General features: G+C 44.0%; 1 protein-coding gene across 1 annotated transcript in view; it reads left to right on the forward strand.

Annotated features, from left to right (window-relative positions):
* Positions 1–12589, forward strand: part of LOC112571455 — a 58059-nt gene that overhangs the window by 15066 nt on the left and 30404 nt on the right. Inside the window, exons 18-28 of the mRNA XM_025250433.1 lie at positions 9–154; positions 1318–1457; positions 2022–2214; positions 2777–2919; positions 3461–3531; positions 4726–4868; positions 5026–5195; positions 5830–6001; positions 7454–7618; positions 8251–8651; positions 9790–10124. Of these exons, the coding sequence (XP_025106218.1) occupies positions 9–154; positions 1318–1457; positions 2022–2214; positions 2777–2919; positions 3461–3531; positions 4726–4868; positions 5026–5195; positions 5830–6001; positions 7454–7618; positions 8251–8651; positions 9790–10124 (2079 nt within the window). The remainder of the gene's footprint in view (positions 1–8; positions 155–1317; positions 1458–2021; positions 2215–2776; positions 2920–3460; positions 3532–4725; positions 4869–5025; positions 5196–5829; positions 6002–7453; positions 7619–8250; positions 8652–9789; positions 10125–12589) is intronic.

Below are 12589 nucleotides of genomic sequence, written 5' to 3' on the forward strand. Positions count from 1 at the left end.
TTTCTCAGAGGTATTGAGTGGTTATGTTGACCTCACTGTGCATGACAAACTGTGGGCCGAGGCCCACATAGGTCTCATCAACAAGAAGTGGGACCTGCTGCTGGTTGAAGTGTGCTATCGCGGAAGACTGTCGTACAACATGAACATCATCAAGGCAAGTCACGTGTAGTGTGAACACAAGAGAAAGAGAGAGAAACATGTGTAGGCTGTGTGATTATTATTCCTTCAGTGAAGACCTCCCTAAGGGTCTGGAAGATGGCGCGCCTTCGCCGATGCTGCGTCTCATCGTGTCTCCCGACGACTAGTACCAGCGGGTCTGCCCCACTGCTCCGAGTCCGGCTGGTATCAGTTAAGGGAATGATGATTAATATTCACTACACATGGCTCAATGCATAGAGCATTACCACCCATCCACACACCGAAACCCCCCTCCCCTACACACACACACACACACACTTATACACACTTATATACACTTATACACTCGTGTGTCGACTATGCATAATCAGTAATACTCTGTACTGAAGCCACGTCCAGCGCAAAAAATTAAAAGTCTTTTGTGATTTTTATTTTAACCAAGATACACAAATAATCAATTAGGAGTGAATGAAAACCATTTGAAACCTTGTATCTTTAGCAGGATTCCCAGTCACTTAATCCCCAAACACTTAATCCCCGACACTTAACCCCCGACACTTAATCCCCGACACTTAATCCCCGACACTTAATCCCCTAGACGTTTAATTCCTAATGCCCAGACACTTAATCCCTAAACTAAACCCTTAACTAGAAAAATTTAATTGAAATTCAAATAATTATTTTCATATAAACATCACAATAAGTTTTACAATTAAAATTAATATTGAAATACATTAATAATATTTAAATCATGCTATTAACTTCAACGTCATTTGAACATCTACAACATTAGTTAAAGTTCATATAAGCTAGTAAATGTAATGTTCTTCAAAAATATGATATGAAAATTGTTTTAAGTGTTCGCGAGGTAATTTTTGTTAATCAATATGAGAGATAAGCTAATGATCTTAGGTACAGAAGACGATCCATTGACTTGTATCTCTCTACAATGTTGCTAATTTTAGGGGATTAAGCGTCTGAGGATTAAGTGCTTAAGGATTAAAAGTCTAGGGGATTAAGTGACTGGACACCCTTTAGCAGGATAACCAATAAATCTCGTGTGAATTGTGAACTTTCCTTACACTACTATAATCACTGGCATGTTATAGTTATAGTCTCGTGTACCACTTACATCAAGATGATCATTAACCATTTACAGTAGTCTATCTCGTACACCAGGATTTGACTGTGGGTCTCATGGAAGACGTCTCCAGCGCCTTCGACCACATCGCAAATCGTATCATACAGCCCATGGAAGACTTTGCCAACAAGCTGGCCACACAATATCAGAACCAGAGCTCTAATCAAACCAAAAGCGGGTTTGTCATCTTTTTTCCCTTTCCTGTCCCTGACTTTCTGACAACCTTAACTCTAACTCTATCTAGAGTACAGGGGTGGGCAATTAATTTTCCCAAGGGGCCGCATGAGAAATTGGGATGGTTTTAGAGGGCTGGACTAATATAGTTAACTCAGTTTTACCCAATACTGTATATATAGTATATATACTAGCGGGCGGGCCAGCGGGCGGGCCGGTCAGAGACGAGGTCTGATCTAGACTATCTAGTAAAAGGCAATACAAGCATGGTGTGTGTTTCTTGTATTTATAAAGTTCCTTTGTTTGTGAACAAATACTGAAAGTTAGAAGTGAAGGTACTGACCCTGACCATGGTATCAGCAGACATGTTTACACTCGTCTTTACATTAGGATAGAAGTCAGGGACAGATATTTAGACAGAGTGTACAGCTGGAACATGTCTGACCTTTGCGTTTTTGAAAATACCTATCGATCTCACGCCTTTCCCACCTTGAAATACAATCAGACATATAGCAGTTCTGCAGTGTCAGGGGAAACGTTTGAACTTTCTAATGTCACGTGACTACAGGTTCGACAGTCTCGCCCAGGCAGTCAAGCGTCTACCTCTGCGCACGGAAAGGGCACTTAACTCTACCGTAGCGCTGAGTGATGTAGCTAACTCCCTGGTTGGTCTGCCCCTCATCACCAGCATCCAGCAGCTGGCAGCTAGGGCTCAGTCCCTGATGGAGGACATCCACAGCGAGGCATCCGATCTCTTCTCCGTAAGTTCATCTATGTACCTGTGTGTCTCTATGTGTGTCTGTGTGTGTCTGTGTGTGTCTGTGTGTGTCTGTGTGTGTCTGTGTGTGTCTGTGTGTGTCTGTGTGTGATGTAGCATTCCCCACTCGCTCCCGCACTGCCAGGATTAACACAAAGTTGGTCGAGAGGCTAGATTGACAATCTGAAAATAGAGTCTGATTGTGAACTTTTGTTCTGGTGACGACTTGGAATAATGGCGACACTTTAGATATATATATATATCTCAGCTATATATATAGTGACATGCTTATTTAACTCAGCTATATATATCAGCTGTATATATATATACACGCACACACACACGTTGGCACCCAGACAATAATGAAAGTTGAGAGTCATAAGTACCCTGACGAGTTCATTTCGAGTGTTTCTTACTTTGTGTGTCGGAGTGACGAGCATGTCGTGCTAAGTAGTTCTTAGTTCTCACTTCACTGGAAAAGTCGAAGTCACTGATACTCTAGGAAGTGACTGACAGACACAAAGACCGATGACCTTTGGTCACGTGGTGTGGGCGACTGATTTCAGAACATTGCCGACTCGGCTGTCGTTGCTCTGCCGTTTGGTGAGAAAGAAATCCGCTCTGCTATCAACACCGTCCTCAGTCACCTGGGTCAAGTCAGCCAGGCTCCCCGACAGGTGTTTGGCATCATTGAGAGGGCTAAGATGGGGTGAGCTACTGTTTGTCTTGATGATTTGCTGTATTTCTTGTGTCGCATGTCACACTTGTCATCGTGTGTCGGCGTAGTCGGACATGTTTGTGGACGTGTGAGACAGCTTGTAGAAAATCTGTATTTAATTTTATTGTTTATATCATACGATATCTCACACAAGAGTTCTTACTTTAATGTCTTCCATAGTATACTTTGTCTCTGAGTAGCTTCTGTAATTTTCTTTCGACGAATAGTGTGTTTATGTTACGTAGCTTGGCTGTGACATATCTGGGAGAACCATGTGGATGTCATGTACTAACCCTAACCAGTGTCTGTATGACTAAGCAGCTACAAAAGTCAGGCAAACAATGGTGTTCAATGTACAAACATTTCTGTTTCCCTTCAAAGTCCCATTTTAAGTCATGAAACCTGAAGAGGTCAGAATCATCTGTCTGTCAATGAACTGAAGCATTTACTTCAGTGGCTTCAGTGTGTATAAGTCGTTATTTTGCCAGTCACTAGCCCCCTCATTGGTGGAAGATGTTTACGGTCGTTGCAGGTATCAGCTGGCGATGCAGAGAATACTTGAGAGCACCAGTCGAATCAAGCAGGCCACGTCATTTCTCACAGGTAGCCACCCTCTCACGCGTGTTTTCATCAAACTATTTTGAGGCCAAACGGTATCACTGAAGGGGCATTTGTTATAGGCATCCCTGACAGTAACTTTTTATCAGCAGAATCTTTAGACAGGTCACATCAAATGTTAAATGAAAGTACATTGTATAAACGTCAGCCGAGTCCATTTCGACCTCGAATTTTTCCAAGATTTTATTGTAAGCCTTCGATCTACCACGTTTATTTATTATTATGTCCTTGAGCAATTTACATATTTGGCATGAATGTAGGAAACAGGTAACACTGGTATTTGTGCACTTGATTCTCTTCCCTAACTTGTTGAGGTTGACAGCTCACTTTTCACCACTGAGGGCACTGCGTTTGAGTGAAGAAGAGATAAACACTTTGTGATGTGGCTGACAGGCTGTCAGCGATCAGTGCCCACTCGCACCAAATTAAATGAGTTGGCGCAAAATTCAGTCCAACGTGTTCAGCCAAAAGGGCGACAGACATTGCGATGGTGCCAGCAGCCTCGCTCTCGCTTTCTTCTTTCTTCTCTTTGGGGAGCACTAAGATGACATCACAATTTGTTCTATCTAGCAGAATTCATTTAAACAATTTTTAGCTTCCAAAAAATTAATAAATAAAGCTGAGTTCCAGTATTTACACGTTCACCGAACAGATGAAAGAACAGGAAGGGAACAGAAAAAAAATGTGAGTTCTAGTAAACTGAGGGGGCGAGGGATAAAAGCTACAGCGGTGCTCGACTCTACACCCTTCTCTAGCTCTCGCTGTCAGTAGCTTTAGCTCTCTCTCTCTCTTCCTTACTTCCTTACTGACACACGCGCGCGCACGCACACACACACTCACACACGTTCTCAGATTAGTTTGTTAAACTGTGCTCTTTCTCGTAAGAGATAAAACAAACATAAAAGCGACTATGTTCTGCAGCAAAATACACCATGCATAATCTGTGGACGTTCCTTTAAAGACTGGAGTACTTGTGCTGTCTGGTGTAACGTCTTGTGACGTAACCATGTGCTGTCTGTTGTGACGTAACTATGTGCTGTCTGTTGTGACGTAACCATGTGCTGTCTGTTGTAACGTCTTGTGACGTAACCATGTGGTTACTGCTGTAACCTCTTGTGACGCAACCATGTGCTGTCTGTTGTAACGTCTTGTGACGTAACCATCAGGTGTCTGTTGCAGGAAGCCGCAATACGTTTATGAACGCGGGTCACGAACTAAAGCAAGTGAGGCAGACGATAACTGCTCTCGTCAACAAACTGAAGGCACAGCACGCGCGAAAGAAAAGAGCTGCAAATATGTTTGGTGACCTTGGGAAGAACTTAGTAAGTACGTCACCAGTTTTCCATGGGAAGAGAGTAGAAGTCTCAGTCTCTGGACATGCTAGATACTGGTCTGGGATGGGCGTGGGATGTGGACATGTCACAGATGGACTTCTGTCACAAGCATGCCGTGTATGCTATGCACTGGTCTCTGTGACAGGCATCGAGTGTTGACATGGTGCTGAGCGACCTGTACGACAAGGCGGACGCCATGACACAACAGCTGGATGACGTCAGCACCAACAGCGCCCGCGATCTGCAGGAGGGTCTGGACAAGCAGACACTGTACACCGAGCTCCTCAAAACCAGCTTCGAGTCTTTCAAAGAGGCGTGAGTTATTTTCACATTAGGCGAGTGTCTTAATGACTGAAACTAGCATCCCCCACACACTGACACACACTGACACACACACTGACACACACACTGACACACACTGACACACACTGACACACACACACACTGACACACACACTGACACACACACACACTGACACACACTGACACACACACTGACACACACACTGACACACACACTGACACACACTGACACACACTGACACACACTGACACACACACTGACACACACTGACACACACTGACACACACTGACACACACTAACACACACTGACACACACACTGACACACACTAACACACACTGACACACACTGACACACACTAACACACACTAACACACACTAACACACACTGACACACACTGACACACACCTTTCTGTGGCCGATTACAACGCTGTATAACTTCTGTAGTATTTTGTGTTAGTGTTAGTGCATACTATCATTTGACATGTGAGTGTGTACTATCATTTGACATGTTAGTGTGTACTATCATTTGACATGTTAGTGTGTACTATCATTTGACATGTTAGTGTGTACTATCATTTGACATGTTAGTGTGTACTATCATTCTTCCTCTTAGGCAATATAATCGCATGCTTGGCTTTCAGAATTGACATGGTTAAATCTCGAATCAATGCCTTGTTTGGACAAAAATTCCACCCAGCTTTCCCTAATCAAAGGAGAGAGTGTGATGATGGGTGTGGCTGTGGGTTTTATCCAACTGACTGCGGGCGCTATGGACACCCTGGCTTGGATCTCAAATGGGATGCGGGCTGGAAGGTCAGTACATTGAAAGGTCGATAGTTCAATGCTCTGGAACTGACTAGAAATGTAAACTGGGAGGTGGGTGGTCCAGACATTACAGCACATTTAGCTTCGTATCTGATACCATATGTACGATGGGTAGGATGCGGATAAGGAAGGGAAGAGAGTTCGACTGTTTAGCAGCAAATACCTAAAACTTCTTTGGCCTCTTGTTGTGGTCACATGGTTAGCCCGCATACCTTCATCGAATGGAGAGGTGAGTTATCTGGCTGGCATGTAGGCGAAGAAAAGTTGAGAGAAATAATCTGGGCAGGTGAAATTAAAAGAAAGACCAGCAAAGAAATTAAAACACAGCTCGGACCGTTTGTACTGGATGGCAGAATGGATGGAAAGCCAGTGTTGAAAACCAAAGAGAGAGTGGCGGGGTTCCGTTTCCTGGCTCTAAGCACCAGACGTGCAGCAGAGTTCTGTACTTTCTGGAGTGTGTGAAGAAGGTATACAGGGTGTCAGGGACATGTGTCCCGCCAAATGTGGTCAGCTCATTTTGTCATGGTGGAGGAGAAGTGGAGGGGTGACTGGGTGCCGGGATGACAGACTGTTTAGTGGGATGTTCAATTGTTCTGTTCGATGTCGCGTCGTCTGTCTTCCCTCCAAGAAAGGGTGGCAGAGCTGGGAAGATTTCTAGGCGCACACCTGGACTCACGCCTAGCAGGGTGGCAACTGAGGTCAAATGGCAGTATTTAGAAAGGACTGTGTGTCTGTTCTGAGCATAATGTCACGGAGTCTCGGAGATATGAAGATATTGCCGTGTGGATTTGTAATATTCTCATTACTCTGAGTTTTTTTTCGTCCCTGTGTGGATTTTTCGGTGTTACTGTGCTAGACCAAAGCAGCTGTGTGGTTCTACGCTTGTACACATCCCCGGGCTGCTCTGTGATCTGTCCGGTGGATGCTGTTTCATTTCATACTGTGGACTGCCTAGGATTGCATCAGTGTTTATCTATTTCGTCCTTGACTGTATATATATATATTGCTCGTATTCGTACTCTAGCCCGGGGACCGCTATACCTTCGCTTTGTACTTTCTCGTAGATGGCAGTGACCCCTGGGGCTTTGTGTAGAATACGTGTATATATAGAATACGTGTTGGGTTTATTTTCTCTTATTTTATTATTTTATTCGCTTAACTATTATACTGGTTTGTTCTGCACCATCCAGTCTTTGAGGTTGCTAATACAAACTTCTGTGGTGTTAAAAGAAGAGTGATACTCAGTTGAGGAGGCGAAGCTGTACAGCTGCGTGTTATCAGCATATGCTTGATGAGAAACATAATGTGACTGGATGCATGATGAAAGTGGTTTCGAGAACAAAATAAACAAAATGAGACCAAGTACTGAGGGCTGGGAATCAGACATGAGCTGCAAAGGTGTGGTCTGTACATTAAAAGGTCATCATTTCGTTTTTTCAGATCCCCAGTCCAGTGGCAGGTATGATGTTCATGGAAGGTACAAATGCCGTCAGAATCGAGCCCCAGACTCAAGGCTTCGAAGACTATGATATCATTCTCTCCAACATCATCGTCGACGTCTCTTTTGACATCGGCGATGAAGGAGTTTTTGTGGACGCCAATCAGGTGCTGTGATGCATTGAAGTTACATAGAAGTCAAACAGAGTTAAGTTCCTATGTGGTTAGATAGAACTCATACAGATTTTGCTGTTTATTTTTTCAGTTTATATCACATTCACCCAACCGACACAGTTTAACAGATTGTTTCTTTTGATCGTGAAAGTCTTACAGTCGAACTTTTGTCTTTCAGGGTTAATCTTATAGTGTTAAAGCTTCTTTCATTTTTGAAAGGACTCTTAAAAAGTGGGGCACAGTTTTATAAAGACAGAAAATAAACAACTCTCATCTTCTATATAACGCTAGTAAATAAAAGCAAAACGCTTTTTCCCACCTTGTGTCATTCATTTAGCAGTCCAGCTGTGTCTCTTCGTGTCGTGCGTTTCTATACAGGTGTCTATGATTGCTCTACATGTTGTAACATTAAATCACAACCTAACACAAGATTGCCTACTATAAACTGAGCTGACTTTCGGGACGACTATATGCTGACCAAATAGATTGTCCAAATAATTAGACTATGGCCGACTGAGTAACCTTTATAAAAGTGACATGCTTATATAACTTATCGCAGAACTGTGTTACACGGACATATGTCACAATGTCCTGTGTGTGATGTGACAGCTTCTCTCTTTTTGTAGACCATAGGAGTTGCAGCAGGTCTCAACAGGTGTGACGTCTCACACTTTCACCTGGCGATGAGGCGACGAGCGCCGGACACTGCTCTGTGCTACTACGTGGACCCCTCGCCATTTCTGGACACCATGCAGCCAATCCCCACCTGGCAGCAGGAGTGTAAGGACTTCACCTTCAAGCACATCGGACAGGTGATAGACTTCAGCAAACTGTCTGAGGGCTTTGCTGTCATCATGAAGGAGCTTAAGAGGTTCGCTCTCGATGTCGGCAAGCAACTGCTGATCAAAGTCATCGACAAGCTGCCGGACACGGGCTTCATCGGCACAATGAAGAACATCGCGGGGGACGTCGTCAGAGACCTCGACCTTGACCCTGCCAATCTCAAAAATCTCTTTACGAAAGGACGGTTCGTAGTCCAACTCATACGGAAGCACCGAACTAGTGATTAAGCATAAAGGCTAACCCTAACAGCCTGCAAATGAAGGGTCAAACTAAAACTAACCTTCGACTGGAAATTAGGAGTATAGCTTCCTTAACAATTACCCAGAACTTAAAGTTAGGTCTCGTTCTAATTTATAACTGAAGTGTAGGGTTAAGACAAACCGTAACCTAAACATGGAAGTAGGCTAATCCTAAATCTTTTGTCAGACGGATGAAAAAAAACTTTCCCCTAATACTTGCAGTTTGACATTATTTACACTATGTGGATGATGATGATGATGATGATGATGATGATGATGATGATGATGATGATGATGATGATGATGATCGATTTGTATGACCGATGTCTTACTGTCCAGCAGATAGCTAAGTCCATAGGCATTAGTTCTGGTTCAGTCCACACTGTTTTAACTGAGATCTTGGGGATGAGCAAGCTGTCTGCAAGATGAGTCCCAAGTATGCAGGCGCCAGAGCAGAAACTGTGAAGGGTTGACTTTTCCAAGACACTTGTAACTTGGGCGTAATCATGATAGACTACATGGAAAAGCTATAAACAGACATTAATATGCATCAGAGGTAACACAACTGAAGGAAACAATCAAGTCGAAACGCAGAGGGAAGCTGAGGGCAGGTGTGCTCTTGCTCCACGATAACGCGTCCGTTCACTCTGCAGTGCCTCAAGCAGGCAACTGTGGATTTTTATTTTCTAACCCATCCCTTTACTCACCAAACTTAGCTCCATGTGACTTTCTTGACTTTCTTGACTGCCTCTTTCAAACTCCAATCCCATCTAAGTGGTCACCATTTTGGAAACAATGATGAGATCATATCTGCTTGCTGTGGAGAAGTTTTTGATGGTCCTGGACAGCACCTTCATCCTATGATGGGATTGCAATGGTTGGGCATCGTTGGACTAAGTGCATTGATATCAAGGGGGACGATGCAGAAAAACTGTGTTGTTTCTGCAACTCTTTGTGGGCGAGGCTTTTGAACGATCCTCGTATTATACGCTTTGTCGGTGTTGCTAGACGATTAATTTTGCATAACCAGGAGTGCCTGAGTATTTACATGTTCTAATATTTACATCTGTATTTTCTTTACAGAAATGCAGCTAAAACCTTTTTCAAAAACATCTCGATCAAAAAGTTCAATGTCAGCAGCGTAATGAGAATGGCGGGTAAGGTTGTTAGCAACCCACGGCTGCAGGCCTCACTTTCCCGGGTGACAGGTTTGATCAGCAGCGCACAGAACCTCATCAAAGCGCCCGCTGTCGGCAGACTGACGTCACTGGCCACAGGAAGTCTGGGACGACTGTTGTCTTCTCGGCGAGTTACCACTGGGTCTGGCCTCTCGCTGGCGAACGTGTTTTCTTCGGTCACATCATTCGTTAGCGGAAGAGCTGCTATGGTAACAGCACTGAAGGCGAGCTCGCCCCAGCGTGAGTTTTGATATCATGTCTGTATACATTTCGCAGCTGCTTGCTTGCACCCTTCGTTCTATTTATTATGCATTTCAAAATTGTTTACATACCGACGTCGTGTGCATTACATATTTCAGATCTGTTTACACTTTTTGCCAAACATTTGACACGTTGTCCGCATCCATACATCACACACACTCATGTCAAATTTTGACGAGCGCTTGAAGTATAAAATGTTGATACTTGTGTGATCGATGTCGGACGACTAAGAAGACACTCATCTCACATGTGTGCTAATCGTGATTACAGCAGTTAAAGTAAGGACTGATTTCAAATGTGCTCACTGTGAGAACAGGGTTAGTGTTAGTACTGATTTCACTGTAGAAACGTCTACATGCAGGGTGTAGCACATGGTGCCCAACCTTTTGTCCCCGAGGGCCGCACTGGACACGATACAAAATGTCGCGGGCCGCAAGATGGCGGGTCTGTCAGAATGAAATGAGATGATGGAGCGATGTACCACAGCGTCAGATTCTGTAGAAAGACAGAAATCTTCAGCCAAAGGTCTTTTGTGTACTCACCATTGGACGTCATTTTATTAATGTGACGTCAGCAGTGATTTGTCGCAAACCAGGTGTGGAATGTTGGGATCAAATGTCGTCACGTGGATCCTCAGTACACAATGCACGTGATCGCCTGTAAGTTGAGAACGAGATCCAGGTTTTGTTGTCTTTAGCACTGACAGTGTTTGTTCACACACGTAAGGACTCGCAAAAGCCATCATTCTCTGTCCTTGTCTTAATGTTTCTGGTGAAAGTTCTGCCTAAAAAGCCTGCTGACACTTTTTCTCGAAAGAGATCCTGCAGCGATGTCCGGCATTGCAGCTCCAGCAATTCTATCTGTAAATCACTTGTCGCTGTGGAAACGTCAACGGAAAACGGATTTTCGAAAAAACGAATATCATTATGTGGTGGACATCAGCAAACCGTTCTTCAAATTTTTACTCAGCAGCTTGAGAAGTTGAACCATTTTTCCTTTTGAAAACGAACACTAAACTGTTCCTGACAGTGCAGTGCATGTTGGAAAATGTACCAACTGTTGTCTTTCAGTTTGTTGTATGAACAGTTGCAGCCTAGCTTGAAATGCACTTATGTCCGCATACACATGACAGATGATCTTGTTTTTGCCTTGCAGCTTGAGATGAAGTTCATTTAAATTCGCCGTCAGATGCCGCAAGTTTGCTGAGTCCCACAGCCATGAGGGGTCGCGAAGGTCGGGAAGCTGTTTTGATGTATCAGTCATGGAGATATCAATCTCGTGTCTGAAGTCAAAAAAGCGTTTCAACACTTTGCCTCCACTCAGCCAGTGGACATCAGTGTGATAAACAACATCACCGTGTTCACATTCCATTTCGCTGAGGAATTTATTGAAAGTCCTGTGAGTCAGTGCACGCGATCTTACGAAGTTTACCAACAACCGTCATAGCATGCTCCAAGTTCAACTGCTTCCCACAGAGATTCTGCTGGTGAATTATGCAGTGAAGACCCAGCGGTGCAGAACCATTTGATTCTCCCACTTGTTGGCGCAGTCTGGCTACCAAACCATTGTGTCGTCCAACCATGTATGGTTCACCATCCCTAATCACTTCCCTCAACTTACTCCAGTCCAGACCAAGCTCATCAGTAACTTTCGACATCTCTCTAAACAAGTCTTCGCCAGTGATTGTGCAATTCATGCTTTTCATCGCCGCCAGTTCTTCCCTAATTTCAAATGCAGTGTTTATACCACGAATGGACACTAATAATTGCGCAGTGTCGCTTCCGTCAGTAGACTCATCTTCCATTCGTCTTGTGATTGTCATTCGTGACAAGCTGACGGCTTCAATTGCACTCTTTTTTCCTGACATATATCTTCTACTACAACCAGAATGAACTTTTCCCCCTGTTCTCCTTCAGAAAATGTTTTGGCTTTCTTACTCAATATATGAGCCACTCGGAAAGTTGCTCGAACGGCCGTTTCGTTGATATTTCCTTTGTTTAACAGTTGTTTTAACCCACCAATTTCTTCACGCAATTAGGTAATTGTCTGTTGGCGCCACAAACCAACATACTGATCATAAGGAAGCTTGTGTTTGGTGTCGTAAAGTCGCTTAATACTGTTCTCCTTGAACACAGTAACAGTCTCCTTACAAACGAGGCACAAGGACTTCTCTGCTTCATGCATAAAAAAGTACAAATTCGTCCACTTCTGAAAATTGTGGCACCCAGAAGCAACCTTACCTTTCTTAACTCCTGCCAGCATTTACCCTGACTATGGCGATCGCACGACCTCTTAAATCCTACCGACACTAGGCGGGGTGGAGATCACAGGCAGTGCCGACTACTTGGCCGCTATGTCAGCATCTCGTGTACTCCTAACCTCTCTGTCACGAACCACCCTGTTTTAAGGCCAGAACAAGGGGGCCGAAGTCGGGACTTTTCTCG

This window comes from Pomacea canaliculata, linkage group LG9 (assembly GCF_003073045.1).
Source record: "Pomacea canaliculata isolate SZHN2017 linkage group LG9, ASM307304v1, whole genome shotgun sequence".
Classification (NCBI taxonomy): domain Eukaryota; kingdom Metazoa; phylum Mollusca; class Gastropoda; order Architaenioglossa; family Ampullariidae; genus Pomacea; species Pomacea canaliculata.